Raw genomic sequence first — 22,849 nt, forward strand, 5'->3', positions numbered from 1 at the left:
ATCTAAAAAACGTTTTGTTATATTTTTACGGGATGTATATTTTTAAAAAAGAGAAAATTGAGGACCTTTTATGCTTAAGCAATCGCGTTAAAATATCCTTAATGAAACAATCGTGTTACAATTCAAAGAATCCCTTTGTGCATAGAACTTGATTAAATCATTTCTATAAATTAAGCAATTCCTTTTTCTTTCAAAGGCCTTATTTTACAAAAATAAAAATATAAAAAATAATACATTAGACTTTTGGAATTCAAACAAACTCTTCTATGAGATGCTCAACTATTTTCCTAGATGTAATCTTATCAATCTGGTATGCTTTCATCTCATTTTTCAAACCTGCAACAACACAAGTAAATTAGTAGTATAAACATTGCAATTGTCTTGTATATCAAGAAAAAAGAGAGGTCATTTTCTAATAGTATATGTGTTAAAATTAATGTGTTGTAACCACCACTATCTTTAATATGTATTATGAGAGAATTGTAATCATCACACTATAATAATTGTCTTTATTTAGATACATGGTAGAGTTGTATCATTAAGATTGAGAGAACCAAAAAGTCCTTATCTTGATTAAGTTGGGTAGTGATAACCTTGTAAGGAGATGCGTTACTGGCGATGAAGCGCAGAGCATCCTTTGGCATTGTCACAACTCGCCTTACGGCGGACACTATAATGGGGTGAGAACGGCCACTAAAATCCTTCAGTCAGGATTTTATTGGCCCACTATTTGAATAAATTTTTTGAAACTTGTGCCCTACAAATAAAACTTGAGAGGAGGTTGGATCATAACACATCGAAAGAGATTTCATTAAGAATCATTCATGCATAATTCCTATAACTCTCATTTACTCCCTATTTCCTTTTAATTTGTCATAATAACTAAAAATATCATAATTGGAAATGAGTATGAATAAATGAAAACATTTACGTGTGATTTGATATTTGGTTAATTGGGTGAATTTATTTGAATTGTTTTTTATTTTTGTTCTTAATAATTTGTAGTATATGAATAATTATAAATGTTCAAATTTCTGGTTGTAAGTTAATTATAAACATATACATAACCATTTAATTTTTTTTATAAGCATGGCCATTTAGTTGAAATATCACTTAAAATCATAAATCTCTAAATGGTATGCATGATTGGTATATTAATTCACAAATACCATATATTTTTAAAATGTCAAATTATGAGAGTCTTAATTCCTCAGATTTTCAACTTTTTTTTAAACTAGTGAGACACAAAATTTAGTAGCTTGTAGAAATTTTTGATTTTTCAATACATATTTATATTTTTTTTTCGGCATCATAATAAAGTTGAGATGATGTAACTGATATTGCCAATAATACACTGAGTGATAAACGTGTGATTTTAAATAATACATATGTTTATATTCTTATAATTTGTTTCAATAACAATAAAATAGTTTGTTTTCAAATAAAAAACTCTATTAGTCTTATAAATAACAAGTTAACACATTGTTAAAACATAATTTCTACTATTTAGGAATTATATAATATCTCTCTCTAATAATAATAATAATAATAATAATAATAATAATAATAAAAATAACACACACATATATATATATATATATATATATATATATATATATATATATATATATATATATATATATATATATATATATATATATATATATATATATATATTATATATATATATATATATATATATATATATATATATATATATATATATATATATATATATATATATATATATTATAACTAGAAATACATGTCACATATTTTATCATAGCTAAAATTAAAATTAATATCTAAAAAACGTTTTGTTATATTTTCACGCGATGTATATTTTTAAAAAAGAGAAAATTGAGGACCTTTTATGCTTAAGCAATCGTGTTAAAATATCCTTAATGAAACAATCGTGTTACAATTCAAAGAATCCCTTTGTGCATAGAACTTGATTAAATCATTTCTATAAATTAAGCAATTCCTTTTTCTTTCAAAGGCCTTATTTTACAAAAATAAAAATATAAAAAATAATACATTAGGCTTTTGGAATTCCAACAAACTCTTCTATGAGATGCTCAACTATTTTCCTAGATGTAATCTTATCAATCTGGTATGCTTTCATCTCATTTTTCAAACCTGCAACAACACAAGTAAATTAGTAGTATAAACATTGCAATTGTCTTGTATATCAAGAAAAAAGAGAGGTCATTTTCTAATAGTATATGTGTTAAAATTAATGTGTTGTAACCACCACTATCTTTAATATGTATTGTGAGAGAATTGTAATCATCACACAATAATAATTGTCTTTATTTAGATTCATGGTAGAGTTGTATCATTAAGATTGAGAGAACCAAAAAGTCCTTATCTTGATTACCAATTTATTGTCTCCTATGTCAGTTTCCTTTAAGCCTATATACAAAGTGAGTGTGTGGTGGATTCAATAATATAAGAGTATTCAAAAAATATATATTTTCTTACTCTAAATTCTGCAACAATATAATTTATCATATACCACCTCTAGAATACTACTAACAGTGTGGTATCAGAGCTGCAGATCCTTGCAGCTACAGCAGAAAAAAAATGGCTTCCACAAGCAACTCTTCTACAGTTTATAGTAATGTTAAAGTTTCTTTCTTTGAAGGAGAAAATTATGATTTTTGGGTTGTTAAAATGGAGATTCTATTCACCTCTTTGGATGTCTTGGAGTTCATCCAAAACGGGTATGAAGAACCAACACCAATAGAGGCTGAAGAATCAAGCCAACGACTTGAAGAATTGAAGAAGAAAAAAAAGATCACAGATGCTGGAGTTCTCGGGATGATTCAAAGATCAGTCTCTATATCCATTTTCCCAAGGATTATGAGAGCAAAAACATCAAAGGAAGCATGGAATATTCTACAACAAGAGTTTGAAGGAGACTCAAAGGTGAGAACTGTGAAACTTCAATCTCTTAAGAGAGACTATGAAAATGAAAGAGAATGAGAGTTTGAATGAATACTTTAATAGACTCTCTGAATTGGTGAATCAAATGAAGTCACATGGAGATACAATAGATGATCGCAGAATTATTGGTAAAATTCTGATTAGTTTGACAGAAATTTTTGATCCTATGGTGGTTGTTATAGAAGAAACTAAGGACCTATCAACTATGTCTGTTCAAGGGTTGATGGAGTCTTTGAGGTCCTACGAACAAAGGTTGTTACGACACTCTGAAAAATCAGTTGAGAGTACCTTTCAATCTAAACTCAACATTCAGCCCAACAATGGTGAAAATAAGCCTCCGATACAAAATATAGGCGAGTCTTCTAGAGGTGGCAGATTTGGAAGAGGCATGGGCAGAGGAAGAAACTCACGAGGAAGAGGAAGAGGCGCGAATGACGGAAGATGGCATGAAGGAGCATCAAATAAATGGTGCAAAATCTGTAAGAGTAACACTCACAACGAGAATGATTGCTGGAACAATGGCAAACCACAATGTCACAATTGCAAGAGTTCAGGCATATTTAAAAGGATTGTCGTTTTGTCAATCAACAACATGCTTAATCTGCATAAGGAGAAAATGATGAAGGTAATTTGTTCTTTGCTCGTCAAAAAGCATTTCAAGAAGATAAAAATGTGTGGTATTTGGATAGCGGTTGTAGCAATCATATGACCGGAAAGAAAGAAGTTTTTATAAACATTGATTCTTCATTTGGCTCAAAAGTTAAATTGGGAAATGGAGAACATGTTAAAGTAAAAGGCAACATTGGAGTTGGATGAGAACTTGCTAAGCATTGGACAGCTTTTGAAGTATGGCTATTCTCTAAATTTTGAGAATCGTGAGTGCAGAGTTTTTGATTCAAAGAGAAGAAATGTTGCTGTTGTAAAAATGACCAGTAATAGAAGCTTTCCACTTTCTCTTAATTATGAAAAAAAATTAGCATGATGGCTAGAGAAGAAAATGACTATTGTTTATGGCACAAGAGACTTGGGAACTTGAACTACAATAGTCTCAAGTAGCTTTATCAAAAGAAGATGGTGTATGGGTTGCCAATAATTGAAGAAAAATCTGGTGTGTGTGAAGGATGTATGCTTGACAAATACCACCGCCAACCATTTCCAAAGGAAGGAGTATAAAGAGCCAAACAAGGGTGGAACCTGTACACACAGATGTGTGTGGTCATATGAATACTTTGTCTCATGGAAAAAACAGGTATTTTATCTTGTTTATTGATGATTTTACCCGCATGACATGGGTATATTTTATGAGACAAAAATCTGATGTTTTTGTAATTTTTAAGAATTTTAAAGCTTTTGTTGAGAAACAAAGTGGTAGATTTATAAAAATGTTGAGAAGTGAGGAGGGGAAGGAGTACATCTCGAATGAATTTCACAAATTTTGTGAAGATGAAGGTGTTGAAAGACAACTCACTGTTGGCTATACATCTCAGCAAAACGGTGTATCTGAAAGAAAGAACCAAACCGTGATGGAGATGGCGAAGTCTATGCTACTTGAGAAAGGTTTGCCTAAAACCTTTTGGCCTGACTGTGTATTTGCTGAATAGATGTCCAACAAAGGCTATATGGAATAAGACTCCATTTGAAGCTTGAAGTGGAAGAATACTTTCAGTTAACCACCTTAAAGTTTTTGGGTGTGTTTGCTATGCTCAAATTCCTAAACGAAAGAGGACAAAGCTGGAAGAAACAAGTGAAAGATGTGTCTTTATTGGCTATAGTTCCATGTCAAAGGGCTATAGACTTTATAATTTGAAGACAAACAAGGTGATCATTAGCCGGAATGTTGTATTTGATTAGAAGGCTTCTTGGAATTGGGAAGAAGACAAAATGAAGGAGAAAACAGTCCCTGCAATTTTATTACAACAAAATCCAGCAACTGAAAATGAGCAACCAACCTCATGTACACCAAGTTCTTCATCCTCTCCAAGTTCACCAATTTCAAGTTCATCATCTCCCAGCTCAACTCCAATAAAATTGAAGGACTTGAGTGATATTTATGCAAGGTTGTTAGATTCCCAAAAGTGCTTATTTGAGCTATCAAATATGGGCATCTTTCACTCCATTTCCTTGCTAAAGTGTTCGAAAACACCTTTGTTTTTGATGAATTGCAAAACAATGATAAGCGATCTTGGTACCTTTGATTTGTGTGTTATTGTGCAGGAATTAGGCATGAAATAATAGAAAATGAAGCCACAAGAAAGTTGGCAAAGGGACCAAAAAAAGGATGCATTCATCAGCTTGCTCGCTAGGCGAGGGCTGTGGCGAAGAGCTCGCTAGGCGAGCTCCCAGCGAGACCCCAGCGAAGAGCTCCAGTATTTTACAGTGGCAAACATCAGCAAATTCGCTAGGCGAGCAGCCAGCGAAGGGTGTAGCGAACACGTCCAGACTTGGCCAAAAGCGCAGCCAGCACTCACTCGCTAGGCGAGCCATTAGCGAGCTCCCAGCGAGCAATTACAGTAGCAAAACCTCCTAAGCTCGCTGGAGCGAAGGGTGAAGCGTGGGCTTCGCCTAGCGAAGGTTTTGTTCGCCTAGCGAACATGCCAATCTGACAGAGGTTATTTCTTTGGGCGCAGGTGCCACAGGTGCCTCATTTTGGAGCTCGCTAGGCGAGCCATTCTGCTCGCCTAGCGAGCATGACAGCTCAGTAGCAGATCTATAAGTAGCAAGGGCTACTTTTTGGAGCCATACTTTTACACCTCCATACTTTTGTACTTTTTAGGTATTTTTTCCAGCATTGCTCTAGAGATCTTTTGTGACCTAGAAATCATTTCTCTTCATCTCTTAACAATCTTTCACAAAAAGAAGGTGGATTCCCATCCAATCTCGATTATTCGACTCGGATGTTGATCAACCTTCTTCCGAAACTTGTTGACCAAGCTACCATGAAAATGAGTAGCTAAGTTCTTCATTTTGTCAAGGTTAGATGTAGATGATCATTATCTTTGTGTGTAAATGGGATGATCTTCATTTGTAAACTCTTTAATGATGAATATATGGTGAAAACTTTGTTTTATTGAAAACTCTTTGTGTTGGTTTATGATCGAGAGATGTTTACCAACTCTTTACCTAGGTTTTCATTCAATCTTGTTTGTTAGCTAGAGATAGTAATGAATGATTTTGTTCACCATAAGGTTGAACCAAAAAGTTGTCATTTTGATAGATTGTGTTAGAGATAAACAATGGATCAAAATGGGAAAACTCACAATGTGTGTTAGAGATAAACACATTGAGAGGACTTTGTGAAATAGTTTACCATCTAAAGGAGGTTATAAGTTTTGTTGATCGAACATATACATGCAAAGTGATTGTCGAACCCTAACTTTGGCAATATTTCTCAAATATTAAAACCAAAACTTTTACCGCATTTTCTTACACTTTTATGCAAGATACCGTGACTAAAACCAAAAACCCCCTTGTTACTATGAGTTAAGAATTGAAACAACTGTCGAAAGGCGGCGATATCTCACAATCCCTGTGGAGACGATAACAAAAACCCGACACTTAAAATTACATTCAACAAAATGGCGCACTTGCGATAGTGTATGCGCTTGAAAAGTTTAGGTCTTATCTTATAGGGTCTAAAGTCTTAGTGTATACCGACCACTCAGCGATTAAATATCTGCTCACCAAACCGGATTCGAAGCAAAGGCTCATCCGTTGGATCCTCTTGTTGCAAGAATTTGATGTTGAAATCAAAGACAAGAAAGGATCGGAAAATTTGGTGGCGGATCATTTATCTCGCTTAGTTAATGTGGAGGTTACCGCTTCAGAGAAGGAAATCCGGGAAGAGTTTCCTGATGAAAAACTTTTCAAAATTCAAGTTAGGCCGTGGTTTGCAGATTTTGCGAACCACAAGGCTAGTGGTTTTGTGCCTCCCGACCTAACTTCGAACCAAAAAAGGAAGTTTCTTTCGGATGCCAAGTATTACGTATGGGATGACCCGTACTTGTTTAAGTTGGGTAGTGATAACCTTTTAAGGAGATGCGTTACTGGCGATGAAGCGCAGAGCATCCTTTGGCATTGTCACAACTCGCCTTACGGCGGACACTATAATGGGGTGAGAACGGCCACTAAAATCCTTCAGTCAGGATTTTATTGGCCCACTATTTTCAAAGACGCACATACCCATGCGCAAAGTTGTGATAGTTGCCAGAGAAGCGGTGAGATTGGTAAGAGAGACGAGATGCCTCTCCAAAACATCCAAGAGGTTGAAGTATTTGATTGTTGGGGCATCGATTTTTTAGGACCATTTCCACCCTCTTATGGTAACGAGTATATGCTTGTCGCAGTTGATTACGTTTCTAAGTGGGTTGAGGCGATCGCCTCACCTCGGGCGGATGCGAAAACGGTAATAATTTTTTGAAGAAAAACATATTTTCCCGTTTCGGAACCCCCCGAGTGTTGATAAGTGACGAAGGGTCACACTTTTGTAATGCACCGTTGGAAAGCATTTTAAAACATTACGGTGTATCACACAGAGTGGCAACTCCGTATCACCCACAGGCTAATGGGCAAGCCGAGGTCTCTAATCGTGAGATTAAGAGAATTCTCGAAAAAACTGTGTCAAATTCGAAAAAAGAGTGGTCACAAAAATTGGATGAAGCGTTATGGGCATACCGTACCGCCTTTAAAGCTCCAATTGGGCTCACTCATTTTCAATTGGTGTTTGGTAAAACTTGCCATTTGCCGGTCGAATTGGAGCACAAATCCTTGTGGGCTTTGAAACTTTTAAATTTTGAAAAGGATTTGGCAGGTGAGAAAAGGAAGGTGCAACTGCTTGAGTTGGAAGAGATGCGCAATGCCGCATATCACTCAAGTTGGTTGTACAAAGAAAAGGTAAAAAAATATCATGACAAAAAGCTTCGAAAGAAAGAATTTGTGCCCGGGCAGTTGGTCCTATTGTTCAATTCCAGTTTGAAGTTATTCCCCGGAAAGTTGAAATCAAAATGGTCCGGCCCATTTCGGGTCAAAGAAGTGAAGGAGTACGGGGCTATTGTCATTGAGGACATGGAAAAGAAGGAGAGTTGGACCGTTAATGGCCAACGTTTGAAGGTTTATCTTGGCGGTTATGTGGAGCGCGAGAGCTGTGCTATTTCTTTGGATGCTCCTCTGTGAGCATCGCACCGTCGAGCCTATCCGACGTTAAACAAGCGCTTGTTGGGAGGCACCCCAACATTGTAAGTATTTACAGTTTTTCTGTGTTATCGTAATGGGATTCCAATTGTTAAAACCTTGCTGAATGTACCATGAATGCTGTTTTTGAAAAGGCAAATGCTGTCATGCTCGCTAGCTGCTCGCTAGGCGAAGCAGTAGCGAGCGGATTCGCTAGCTGCTCGCTAGGCGAAGCAGCAGCGAGCGCTGCGTGGCAGCACTAATCTAATTCTCAGCAGGCCACTCTTTTGGGCCCATAACCATTTTTAAAGTGTTGCACTCACGAACTCTGAACTCACACTCACAAACACTCTCTCACATTTCATCTAACAACTCTAAACCCTAACATTGCATCCCTAACCTCCTGTGCATTTCAAATTCAACAGATCTCAAATCAGGTTTTCCCCTTCTTCATTACTTTCTGTTTCCAATTGCTTGAAATTTCTGAACATGAGACATTTAGGGTGAAGTTGGTGGTGTGAGAATCTTTAGGTTTTGCATGTGGGTTTAGAATTACTTGTATCCTAGAACGATTCTTTTCTTGATAGATCATTTTGTTCTGAAATAGATACCATGAGAACTTGGGTTTTGCCAAAATTTCACTGTAAACATTGCAGAACCCAAAAACCCGTAAGATTCGCTAGCAACTCGCTAGGCGAATCAGTGGCGAGCTTTCGCTGCCACTTCGCTAGGCGAACCTGTAGCGAAGCTTCACTAGGTTCTCGCTAGGCGAAGCAGCAACGACCATGACAGTAGTTGGAATTCTGGTTTTGCTTTCTAATCTGTTTTGTGTTTGTGTTGTTTCCTCTCTATGTCTGTGCAGATGGAATCCAGATCCGGAGCTTCGAAAAAGAGAAAGGGAGGGAACACTTCCCGTCCCGTACCAATACAATTCGACACCGACAAATTTGTCGGGCCAAAGCAAGCCGTAAGATATATTGCTTTGGAAAAGCGAATGATTTTGCCGGAAAAGAGATTTTTAATCAACCCTGAAGGCACGAACCGAACATTCGCCGGGTTGATTAACAGCAAAAAGTGGGATCGGTTAATATCCCCCCTGGAGCATTACGATATCGCAACAGTGCGTGAGTTCTACGCGAACGCACTGCCGAATGATGACGAGCCATTCACATAGACGTCTAGAGTGTCCGGCCGTCCTATTGCGTTTGATCGGGATGCAATTAACCGTGTCCTGGGTGAACCGCTCCATCTGGGAGCCGAGGAGAGAGACACCTATCACCAATATTTAAGGCTTCACCAGGATACTGATGCGATTTCTGCTGCCCTGCTTCTGAAAGGGAAATCAGTTGAGCTGAACCCATCTGGGGTTCCCATGAGATACCATAGGGAGGACATGACTCCCTTGGCTCAACTGATTCTTTTGTTGGTTCTTACAAACATCGCACCCAAGTCTCATACTTCTACCGTGCCAATCCCAGTGGCACACTTGGTACACAACATCCTCACGAACGTCCAGATTGATGTGGCGAGGATTATTGCTTTTGAGCTGAAGTCCGTGATTGAAAGCGGGCTAAAATTGGGGGCACGAGTGAATTGTCCCCTGGCTTTCCCTTGCCTAATCATGGCTTTGTGCCTGCAAGCGAGGGTGAGGCTACCCTCTAGGGGTCAAGTAAGGATCCCGCCACCCATTGATGACCGTTATGTGGCCAAGTATTGCAAACCGAAGAATGTAAGAAGTAGTTCAGCTGCTGAGGTTACCGGGGCTTCTGATGGTTCTGGTACTTCTACTCTAGGATCCGATCCTTTCCAGCAGGCTGTCTGCAACTACAACTGGGACTGGATGGCGGCAACTCAGCGCGCCATGCTCGATATGCACGATTCTATGCAGCTGTTACAGCTGCAGATGCACGACCCCTCCGGAGAGCATTCTATGATGACACGTGAGCAGTTTCTACAGCACGCGAGCTGGCCTGTGGACAGGCCTGTGTTTGGAGAGGGGGCGGGTGCTGGTGCGTCTTCTGGTGCTGCTGATGGAGATGATGATGATGATGATGATGAGGCTACCGGTTCTGAAGCCGGTACTGATGAGGGTTATGAGTCCTTGGAGGGCTAAGTTTATTCTATTTTTCATATTTTGTTTTATTTCTATTGTATTTTCAAATTTGTGTATTTTGATGTTGGTTATGTACTTTTGGGGTGTTTTGTCCCCCATGAACAATTTTAATTTTTGAAGTAATGTATTATTTATGTTTTAAATTTCGTTTGTTTTAATAAATTTTTGGTTGGTTGAGTGTCAAACCTTCTAGATTGGTTGCTCCTCAAAGAAGTATCCAATGAAGGTGCATCCGAGCTTGGATGGCAATGATAAAAATAAACAAGTGAATAATGCTAAGGTACATGGTTACCTCCGGCTAGAATTTTAGAATGCATTAAGAACTTTACTCTTTTTTGTAATTGAATATTGTCTTTTTGCAACATAATTGAATGAATGTTTCATCTAGGACTTAAAACCACAAATTGTGAGGAAACCTCCATTGTACACTTAAATGCTGGATTCTAATAAGCTTTGTTGATTCATTTGATTCATGCTTTGTCTTTTATTATTGTGAATATGTGGAAGCAATTAGAAATGATCAAGGCACTTGTTTTTTATCGAGCACAACCAGTTCCAAATACAACTTACCTGTGAGCAGAGAGAGTATTCGTTAACCCCATTGAGCTTAAACAGTTGAATCTCAGCTTGAAATAGAACGAGATTTCAAAAATCTTTTTTTTCTTACAACCCGGAAAATTTTGATAATTGTTCTTTTGCCGTAAAAAGTCAAGGGCATTCACTTAGGGTGAGTAAGAAATAAGTTGGGGAGAACGAAAATGAGAATCGGTAAGTGCCACAACTCTTGAAAAACCGAGCAAGCATAAAAAAAAAAATATATATATATAAAATATAGAAAAGAGAAACATCTGTTTTGTAAATATGATGTGAAAGAAAAAAAAATAGAGAAAATGAAAATGAATGCTTGCTTGGAAGAAAAATAGTGAAAAACAAAAATTGAGTGGTGAAATAAGAGTTGTGAAGGTTTCAAATGAGAAATAAATGGAACGAAGTTGAGATGTGTGAATAATGTACAGTGAATGTCTCTTTTGCATCGGCAATTTCGTTTTCAATGGCCTTAGAAATGACCCTTGTTTGTTAACCTAACCAAGCTTCAACCGAAAAGTCCTTAGTGATCTTCGTGCTTCCACATTACCATTTATAATTGTTAGACATTGTATGAATTGAATTGATTTCTTCATTGTTGTTGGAGAGTGAGATTATTCCCGCGGTTGCAAACGCGTAATTTCTTCAATCCTTATTCGAAGAGGAGAGATAGGGTGATTCATTCAAGATAATATTGTTGTGGATAGATACATATTTCACATTGCTACTAAGTTTTAGTTCTTGTGTATTATTTTATTCTAACCGTTGGAAATTTGTATCTGCTGATTCGCTTGTGTTTGAGCCGTTTTATCCGATTTCGGAGAAACCTTTTTCTTAATGCAAATCCTCTTGTCCTTCAAGAGGCATACTTTGCTTGAGGACAAGCAAGAATCTAGTTGGGGAGAGTTGTTAGATTCCCAAAAGTGCTTATTTGAGCTATCAAATATGGGCATCTTTCACTCCATTTCCTTGCTAAAGTGTTCGAAAACACCTTTGTTTTTGATGAATTGCAAAACAATGATAAGCGATCTTGGTACCTTTGATTTGTGTGTTATTGTGCAGGAATTAGGCATGAAATAATAGAAAATGAAGCCACAAGAAAGTTGGCAAAGGGACCAAAAAAAGGATGCATTCATCAGCTTGCTCGCTAGGCGAGGGCTGTGGCGAAGAGCTCGCTAGGCGAGCGCCCAGCGAGACCCCAGCGAAGAGCTCCAGTATTTTACAGTGGTAAACATCAGCAAACTCGCTAGGCGAGCAGCCGGCGAAGGGTGTAGCGAACACGTCCAGACTTGGCCAAAAGCGCAGCCAGCACTCACTCGCTAGGCGAGCCATTAGCGAGCTCCCAGCGAGCAATTACAGTAGCAAAACCTCCTAAGCTCGCTGGAGCGAAGGGTGAAGCGTGGGCTTCGCCTAGCGAACATGCCAATCTGGCAGAGGTTATTTCTTTGGGCGCAGGTGCCACAGGTGCCTCATTTTGGAGCTCGCTAGGCGAGCCATTCTGCTCGCCTAGCGAGCATGACAACTCAGTAGCAGATCTATAAGTAGCAAGGGCTACTTTTTGGAGCCATACTTTTACACCTCCATACTTTTGTACTTTTTAGGTATTTTTTCCAGCATTGCTCTAGAGATCTTTTGTGACCTAGAAATCATTTCTCTTCATCTCTTAACAATCTTTCACAAAAAGAAGGTGGATTCCCATCCAATCTCGATTATTCGACTCGGATGTTTATCAACCTTCTTCCGAAACTTGTTGACCAAGCTACCATGAAAATGAGTAGCTAAGTTCTTCATTTTGTCAAGGTTAGATGTAGATGATCATTAGCTTTGTGTGTAAATGGGATGATCTTCATTTGTAAACTCTTTAATGATGAATATATGGTGAAAACTTTGTTTTATTGAAAACTCTTTGTGTTGGTTTATGATCGAGAGATGTTTACCAACTCTTTACCTAGGTTTTCATCCAATCTTGTATGTTAGCTAGAGATAGTAATGAATGATTTTGTTCACCATAAGGTTGAACCAAAAAGTTGTCATTTTGATAGATTGTGTTAGAGATAGACAATGGATCAAAATGGGAAAACTCACAATGTGTGTTAGAGATAAACACATTGAGAGGACTTTGTGAAATAGTTTACCATCTAAAGGAGTTTATAAGTTTTGTTGATCGAACATATACATGCAAAGTGATTGTCGAACCCTAACTTTGGCAATATTTCTCAAATATTAAAACCAAAACTTTTACCGCATTTTCTTACACTTTTATGCAAGATACCGTGACTAAAACCAAAAACCCCCTTGTAACTACGAGTTAAGAATTGAAACAACTGTCGAAAGGCGGCGATATCTCACAATCCCTGTGGAGACGATAACAAAAACCCGACATTTAAAATTACATTCAACAAAATGGCGCACTTGCGATAGTGTATGCGCTTGAAAGGTTTAGGTCTTATCTTATAGGGTCTAAAGTCTTAGTGTATACCGACCACTCGGCGATTAAATATCTGCTCACCAAACCGGATTCGAAGCAAAGGCTCATCCGTTGGATCCTCTTGTTGCAAGAATTTGATGTTGAAATCAAAGACAAGAAAGGATCGGAAAATTTGGTGGCGGATCATTTATCTCGCTTAGTTAATGTGGAGGTTACCGCTTCAGAGAAGGAAATCCGGGAAGAGTTTCCTGATGAAAAACTTTTCAAAATTCAAGTTAGGCCGTGGTTTGCAGATTTTGCGAACCACAAGGCTAGTGGTTTTGTGCCTCCCGACCTAACTTCGAACCAAAAAAGGAAGTTTCTTTCGGATGCCAAGTATTACGTATGGGATGACCCGTACTTATTTAAGTTGGGTAGTGATAACCTTGTAAGGAGATGCGTTACTGGCGATGAAACTTTTCAAAATCAACAACATGCTTCATTTGCATAAGGAGAAAATGATGAAGGTAATTTGTTCTTTGCTCGTCAAAAAGCATTTCAAGAAGATAAAAATGTGTGGTATTTGGATAGCGGTTGTAGCAACCATATGACCGGAAAGAAAGAAGTTTTTATAAACATTGATTCTTCATTTGGCTCAAAAGTTAAATTGGGAAATGGAGAACATGTTAAAGTAAAAGGAAAAGGCAACATTGGAGTTGGATGAGAACTTGCTAAGCATTGGACAGCTTTTGGAGTATGGCTATTCTCTAAATTTTGAGAATCGTGAGTGCAGAGTTTTTGATTCAAAGAGAAGAAATGTTGTTGTTGTAAAAATGACCAGTAATAGAAGCTTTCCACTTTCTCTTAATTATGAAAAAAAATTAGCATGATGGCTAGAGAAGAAAATGACTATTGTTTATGGCATAAGAGACTTGGGAACTTGAACTACAATAGTCTCAAGTAGCTTTATCAAAAGAAGATGGTGTATGGGTTGCCAATAATTGAAGAAAAATCTGGTGTGTGTGAAGGATGTATGCTTGACAAATACCACCGCCAACCATTTCCAAAGGAAGGAGTATAGAGAGCCAAACAAGGGTGGAACCTGTACACACAGATGTGTGTGGTCATATGAATACTTTGTCTCATGGAAAAAACAGGTATTTTATCTTGTTTATTGATGATTTTACCCGCATGACATGGGTATATTTTATGAGACAAAAATCTGATGTTTTTGTAATTTTTAAGAATTTTAAAGCTTTTGTTGAGAAACAAAGTGGTAGGTTTATAAAAATGTTGAGAAGTGAGGAGGGGAAGGAGTACATCTCGAATGAATTTCACAAATTTTGTGAAGATGAAGGTGTTGAAAGACAACTCACTGTTGGCTATACATCTCAGTAAAACGGTGTATCTGAAAGAAAGAACCAAATCGTGATGGAGATGGCGAAGTCTATGCTACTTGAGAAAGGTTTGACTAAAACCTTTTGGCCTGACTGTGTATTTGCTGAATAGATGTCCAACAAAGGCTATATGGAATAAGACTCCATTTGAAGCTTGAAGTGGAAGAATACTTTCAGTTAACCACCTTAAAGTTTTTGGGTGTGTTTGTTATGCTCAAATTCCTAAACGAAAGAGGACAAAGCTGGAAGAAACAAGTGAAAGATGTGTCTTTATTGGCTATAGTTCCATGTCAAAGGGCTATAGACTTTATAATTTGAAGACAAACAAGGTGATCATTAGCCGGAATGTTGTATTTGATTAGAAGGCTTCTTGGAATTGGGAAGAAGACAAAATGAAGGAGAAAAAAGTCCCTGCAATTTTATTACAACAAAATCCAACAACTGAAAATGAGCAACCAACCCCATGTACACCAAGTTCTTCATCCTCTCCAAGTTCACCAATTTCAAGTTCATCATCTCCCAGCTTAACTCCAATAAAATTGAAGGACTTGAGTGATATTTATGCAAGGTGCAACTATTGTGTTGTGGAACCAGAAAATTTTGATGAAGCAATCAAAGAAGATGTTTGGAGGAATGCGATGCAAGAAGAAATAAATGCAATTGAAAAGAACAAACCATGGCAGCTAGTTGAAAAGCCAAATGACAAAGAAGCTATGGAGTAAAGTGGATGTACAAATTGAAACATAATCCAGATGGTTCAATCTAAAGAGCCAAGGCTAGGTTAGTAGTCAAAGGCTATGCACAACAACCTGGAATTGACTATAGCGAGACTTTTGCTCCGGTTGCACGTTTGGACACTGTGAGAACAATCATTGCGTTTGCAGCTCAAAAAGGTTGGAATTTGTACCAACTTGAGGTGCAATCAGCTTTCTTGAATGGAGAATTAAAAGATGAGATGTATGTGCAACAACCTCAAGGCTTTGTGACTAACGGCCAGGAGGAAAAAGTTTACAAGTTGAAGAAAGCTCTCTATGAGTTGAAACAAGCCCCTAGAGCATGGTATAGTGAAATTGACAACTACTTCATTCAGCAAGAATTTTAAAGAAGTCAAAGTGAGCCCACCTTGTATGTGAAGCATCAAGGTAAATATGATATCCTTCTTGTTGCCCTTTATGTTGATGATTTGGTGTATACGGGTAACAACAAGAAAGTGATTGAAAATTTTAAAATAGAAATGATGAAAAAATATGAGATGAGTGATCTTGGCTTGTTGCATCATTTTCTTGGTGTTGAGGTTTACCAAGATGAATATGGAGTTTTTATTTGTCAAAAGAGATATGCCGAAAGTATTTTGAAAAAGTTTGGCATGTATGGCTGCAAACCTATTGATATTCCTTTAGTGGTGAATGAAAAATTAAAGAAGGAAGATGATGGAATATTAATAGATGCAAGAATGTATAGAAGTTTGTTTTATCTTACAGCTTCAAGGCCCGATTTAATGTTTGCTGCTAGTTTACTCTCAAGATTCATGAGTAAACCAAGTCATTTACATCTCGGGGCAGCAAAAAGAGTTCTAAGGTATGTCATGGGAACCATGAAGCATGGAATCAGATTCGAGAAGAATTCTAAACTTGAAGCTAAAGGCTATTGTGATAGTGATTTGGCCGAAAGTGTTGATGATATGAAGAATACTTCAGGTTATGTATTCAACCTTGGTTCAGGTATGATCTCTTGGTGCTCAAAGAAGCAAGATACTGTGGCACAATCTTCAGCTGAAGCTGAGTATTTAGCAGCTGGTTTGGCTACACAACGATCACTTTGGTTGGGAAGAATATTAGAAGATATTGGAGAGAAACAAGAGGGATGTCTACAACTTCATTGTGACAACAAATCAACTATTGCCATGGCAAAGAATCCTATTTTTCATAGCCGGACCAAACACATTAACATAAAGCATCACTTCATTCGAAGTGTGATTGAAGAAGGAGATGTGCAGTTAACTTTCTGCAGTTCACAAGAGCAGCTTGCAAACATTTTTACTAAAGCACTATCTAGAAGAAAATTTTAGCAACTTAGAGAAGCAATGGGAGTTAAAGAGCAACACATTAAGGGGGAGTGTTAAAATTAATGTGTTGTAACCACCACTATCTTCAGTATGTATTATGAGAGAGTTGTAACTATCACATTATAATAATTGTCTTTATTTAGATTTATGGTAGAGTTGTATCATTAAGATTGAGAGAACCAAAGAATCCTCATCTTGATTACAATTTATTGTCTCCTATGTCAGTTTCCTTTAAACATATATAAAAGTGAGTGTGTGGTGGATTTAATAATATAAGAGTATTCAAAAAATATATATTTTCTTACTCTAAATTCTACAACAATATAATTTATCATATACCACATTTAGAATACCATCAACAGATTCACCTCATTCTTGTAAATAATTTTTCAAATAATTAATCTGCTCAAACTATATCAAACATATCATTTGAAATTAATTAAGAAAACTAAATCTAAATGAATCAAAGTTGAATCCTATTTAGAATAAGGCACGGCCTATTTAAATTTTCTTTTGAAAAATAAAAGAATCAAAATTGAATCCTAACCTGGGATTTGTAAAATTTTGAGTGGCAGTCGAGAGGCATTAAAATCGAAGAAAAAGAGCAAACTCTCCAATAGCTTCACAGATTCAGTTGATACTAAAACTTCTCTCTGAACAAATGCATTTACAAAAAGTAATCACCAAGGCATTACAAATAAATTATTTAGGAATCAGCAACTATATAATATAGTAAGTTCATTAACATGCTTAATTTAGAGTACTATGGGAACCTTTTGTTCAATAGGATAACTAATTAAGTTCATTCATGAAATATTTTATCATATCATTTTAAACACAAGTAATTTTGTTCGTTTTCTACACTATATATTCAAACATATAAACGAAACCGTTTGTTCAACGACTTGTTAAATTTACAATTTTTATTATTATTTTCAATCTCCGAGTCGGATACTCTATAGCTATACTATTTTATTATAATTTGTATAAACTTGCTTTAAAATAGTTGATGATATACAATGTTTTTTTAACATTTCTATTTCTAGTAGTATCTTATTTATATTTTTATTTAAAATTGCATGAAATATAGAGAAAATATAACAAGATTCATAGTATTGTGGAAAAGATTTATTCAAGTTAAAATCACTTTAAGCTGACAAATTATACTATATTTTCATAGTGAAGTTATCGTGTCAAGAAGTGAAGCAAACATGACATCCAAAATTGCTGGAAAAAAAGAAAAAAGAAAATGCGACCAAATAAAACACGTCAGAAACTAGGTGTAGTGCAATTTCATGAAGAAATCAAATTTAAAAGTTATTGAAAAAATGCAATGCGTTGGTAATTGATAAGAAAAACAGCAAAACACAAACTTTGCTTGAATTCCAACATTTTATATTTGAGTTAAAATTGCAATTTTCAAGGTTTCATGTTTTGTTCCACATTTTTTTTGTTATAAACTAGGGTTTTGATTTTTATTAAGAAGGAGACTACTTTTGAGAACTAGGAGTCGGAAATGGAAGATCTAACATCTAAGGAACAATGCTTTGTGTAATATTATACTCTATCCAATGTATTATTCTTTTTGATTTTGTCTCTAGGGTTTGAACATGATAAGAATTTTTTTAATAAGAATGGTGTATGATAATCTTTTAAGGATTTCTTTGATCTAACAATAAAAAACTTGTGCTCCTTACAGTATTTTATTTGTGCAATAAGAAGAAGTCAATCTTGTACACTTAAAATATTATTTCATTATAGAAATAAATTAAAAAACATGCAATAGAGAAAAATATTTTCGTATGATTTAGTCCTCTTACTCTATGTTAAAAATAGTTATATTTCGAATCAATTGTCACTAATAAATTATGAATTAATATATGTAAGGTATGTGCAAACCTTAAAGTTCTTTTCCTTATTAAAGTACCCTGAAACGATGATAAGTGCTCGAAGTTTCTCTGCAACTGAAGTATTAAAATATTTATTATAAATCTTTAAAATTTAACATATGCTATATATATATATATATATATATATATATATAATCACAAGAACATAAATATTATTATGATTTTGTATTAATCATGAATATAACTAATTTTATAATATCTAATACTCAATTAAAAATAGAAAAAAATGTTAAGTAATACTGTATGTATTAGAGCACCATTAAAATAGAATTTGAATCTATATCGTTATTATAAGAAATTTGTTTTTAAAATTAATTGAATGATTGATGTATCTAATTTTCATATAGATTAGATACATCAATTATTCAATAGATTTTAAATTAAACTTTTATTTATAATTATGATTGGAGGCAATATATTATACCTAATTTGATTTGTTAGATTTGTTAGGTGACATATGAGCTTGTTACCTAAATATTTTGGTTAAATAGCATATATTTTGTTTTATTAAGCTTTGATTGCATGTTATGATTTGATTTCTGTACGTTCCTCTTTGTTATCTGTATAAGTTTATGTTAGCTTTTATTTCCTTTTTCAATTATTGTATTTTTATTTAGTTGAACATTTGTAACTTTATTTTGTATCAATCAACACTACACAAAAACCAACTTCTTTACATGGTATAAACCTATCTTCAATCCTTTTTTTAAAAATATTCATGGCTTTCCATATCAAAAAATGGTCTTATTTTATGACAAGGATAATATGCTCTTAACATCATATGAGATAGTGGTCGTACAGTTGAAAAACTTACAGACTTTCCCATGGAAAAAATTAAAATTATCTTTATCTAAAGTTATTATTTTAAATGATCTTGCACCTTATCGCTGTTTTGTTTGTTGTCTTGTTAATATTTATGATAACACGTTCAAATATTGCCTACCCTACTAACATTTTGGGTCGATTCACGCATGTTCCTCGCCAACCACACATGGATGCTGCTACATGTCTCATTTTCTATGTTAAGTTCACTCACATTCAAGGTCTTTTCTTCCCTTCTGATTCCAATATCTTTTCTTCAAGGCTACAATTTTTTAGACTTCGTTAGCTATCTAACCACCCGACGTTCCATCACAGGTAATTGCATTTTTGGATACTAGCATAATCTCTAGGAATACAAAGAAGAAAAGTGTGACATCTCTTTGTAGAATATAAAAAATTTGACGGGTTTGCGCTCTGCATTTAATATCTCTGTATAATTATTAACTGAGTTGACTTTACGCAACACATACATATCTCATCTTAAAAGGGAGTGTTAGGCCACATATTAACCGCAATCTTGGTACATTTTTTTTGTGCTATCGAGATATATTTGATAACCTTTCCATTAGTACTTCTATTTAGTTGAGTATTTATAATTTTTTCTTGTATCAATCAATACTTACATACAATTATCTTATTAATAGAATTTAATTTTGGGGGAGCTTTTTAATAGGGATTATTGAATATTGTAATATTTCTTTTTTTTTTAGCAACACGGGGAGTTTTTTACTATGGAATATTGAATATTATGGGACTTCTTTTTCTTTTTCGAACAACACATTTGTGAGAGACACACCACATATTCACCTAAAACCTTAACATTATAGATAAGTGGATTCTCTCACTTATAAACGCTCAAGTCTCCACATTTCTCATCAATATGAGACTATTATCCACACTACTCACACTTGATAGTTGATACATTTCAACATTCAATACATAAACTTGTTAAATTTATATCATATTAAAATTAATATATATTTAACATACTTTTAATTTATAATGCAATTTTATTTTCCCCTCATTTGTGTTGGTGCAAAGGTAGAATATATGATGAATGGAAATATTCTTATTCAGAGAATGATGGCTACAAAAAGGATTAAAAGTTACAATGATTGACACCCTATTTATAAGCCTCTAACAAACTTAAATTTGAATCAAATCTAATATTTAAATCTAATATCTAACAAACTTAAATATGAATCAAATCTAATATTTAAATCTAATATCTAACAAACTTAAATATGAATTAAATCTAATAATTAAATCTAATACCATCCCTTAATTCATATTCCATCAAAACTTGTAACACCAATTCCATCCCTTAATCTGAGAAATTGATCAGTCTTGATAGCTTTCGTCAGAACATCTGCCAACTGCTTCTGAGTGCTACAGTGTACAACTTCTAACACTCCCCTCTGAACTTGATGTCTCAGAAAATGATACTTGGTCTCAATGTGCTTGCTTCTCCCATGCAACACTGGGTTTCTGGCAAGATTGATTGCAGACTTGTTGTCAATCATCAGCTTCAGAGGTTTGTTTACTTTAATCTTCAGATCCTGCAATAGATTCAGAATCCACACAGCTTGGCATGCAGTAACAGCACCTGCAATGTATTCAGCTTCACAAGTTGACAATGCCACAACAGGTTGCTTCTTGGAACACCAAGAAATGGGATCTCCCAGAAATTTGAATAAGTACCCAGACGTACTTCTTCTGTCAACTCTGTCTCTCAGAAGTTCTGACTCATCCTTTCTTCCAGAAGGAAATAATACTCCATACTTCAGAGTTCCCTTGATATACCTCAGAATCCTGACTGCAGCTTGGTAATGGGACCACTTAGGTTTACTCATGAACCTACTAATCATCCCAACTGAATAGCAAATATCAGGTCTGGTATTGCACAAATACCTCAGAGAACCAACCAACTGTTTGAAGGTTGTAGCGTCCACATCCTTTCCATCAGAGTCAGAATCCAGTTTCTGATTTGTATCAGAAGGTGTGACAGCAATCTTACAATTCTCCAGTTCAAATCTCTTCAGAAGTTCTAATTCATACTTGAGCTGATGCAAAATAATACCTTTCTCAGAGTATCTGAATTCCATCCCTAGAAAGTATGTCATTTTGCCTAGATCAGTCATTTCGAATTCATTCATCAGAACTTTCTTAAACTTAGCTATCTCCTGTTCAGAACTTCCAGTCAGCAGTATATCATCAACATATAAACATACCAGAGTCATATTTCCTTCAGAAGTATGCTGAACATAGACACCATACTCCATCTCACATTTCTGAAAGCCTTGCTTCTTGAAAAATGAATCAATCTTCAGATTCCAAGCTCTGGGCGCTTGTTTCAATCCATATAGAGCTTTGTATAATCTGTACACCATCCCTTCCTGATTCTTTTTCACAAATCCAGGAGGTTGTGACACGTAAACTTCTTCTTCTAATGGACCGTTTAGAAATGCAGATTTTACATCTAAATGCATCAGAGGCCAATTCCTGTTAGCAGCTATTGCAATCACCATTCTGATTGTTTCATGTCTTGCTACAGGTGCAAACACTTCAGAGTAATCTAGCCCAGGTTTCTGTAGAAATCCTCTGGCTACCAACCTTGCTTTATGTTTGCCAATTGAACCATCTGGCTTTAACTTCTGCTTGAAAACCCATCTGACGCTGATGGCTTTCTTGTCTGTTGGAAGTTCTGTCAGCTTCCATGTCTTGTTTCTCTCTATAGCATCAAGTTCTTCTTTCATGGCCTTCAACCAGAGCTTCTGCTTAAGAGCCTCTTCTGTACTTATGGGTTCAGAGTCTACTAACATGGCACACTGAATAACTTCTCCTTCAGAGTCTACTTCAGTGTCTTGCAGCATGTCAAATTCTGCATATCTTCTGGGGATGTTTCTGACTCTTTGTGGTCTCTGAACTTGTTCAGAGTCTTCAACTTCAGAGTTTCTACCTTCAGATGGTTGACTTCCTCCAGAGCCTTGACCATCTTCAGAGTCTGGCATATTTCCAGAGTCTGAATTGCCACCAGAATCTGGATTACCATCAGAGTCTGGGTCATCAGAGTCTGGATCATCAGAGTCACCTTCATCTTCTGAGTCTTCTCCAGAGTCAGAATCACTATCAGAATCAGAATCAATATCAGAGTTTACTCCAGCCTCAGAAATTCTGAACTCTGACCTTTCTTCAGAGGTTCTAACATCAGAGTCAGATTGAGACTTATCCCAATTCCAAACTTCTGATTCCTTCACAATCACATCTCTGCTGAATTCAATTTTATTGGTTTCTGGACAATAGAGCTTGTATGCACCTGTACTGTGGTACCCTATCAGAATCATCACTTTGCTTCTATCATCCAGCTTCTGTCTTCTGGCTTCTGGAACATGTTTATAGCAAACAGAACCAAACACCTTCAGATGACTAACACTT

At 35.8% G+C, this 22,849-nt stretch overlaps 1 protein-coding gene across 6 annotated transcripts in view; it reads right to left on the reverse strand.

Moving 5' to 3' along the window:
- Positions 1-314: 314 nt before the first annotated feature.
- LOC127107270 (uncharacterized) overlaps positions 315-22,849 on the reverse strand; it is a 41,022-nt gene continuing 18,487 nt past the window's right edge. For 2 of the 6 annotated variants that reach the window (XR_007795669.1, XR_007795667.1), the window contains exons 12-13: positions 17,230-17,335; positions 2,118-2,139 (exon numbers count right to left, since the gene is read on the reverse strand). Coding sequence is in view for 3 of the 6 variants with exons in the window: in XM_051044566.1 (XP_050900523.1) it covers positions 2,039-2,139; positions 17,230-17,335; positions 18,582-18,646 (272 nt within the window). In the remaining 3 variants the exon portion in view is untranslated. Of the gene's footprint in view, positions 337-1,954; positions 2,140-17,229; positions 17,336-18,581; positions 18,647-22,849 lie in introns of those variants that run through there. The other 4 variants (XM_051044566.1, XM_051044568.1, XM_051044567.1 and 1 more) reach the window with 4 other exon arrangements.

Source organism: Lathyrus oleraceus, chromosome 7 (genome assembly GCF_024323335.1).
Source record: "Lathyrus oleraceus cultivar Zhongwan6 chromosome 7, CAAS_Psat_ZW6_1.0, whole genome shotgun sequence".
NCBI classification, from domain to species: domain Eukaryota; kingdom Viridiplantae; phylum Streptophyta; class Magnoliopsida; order Fabales; family Fabaceae; genus Lathyrus; species Lathyrus oleraceus.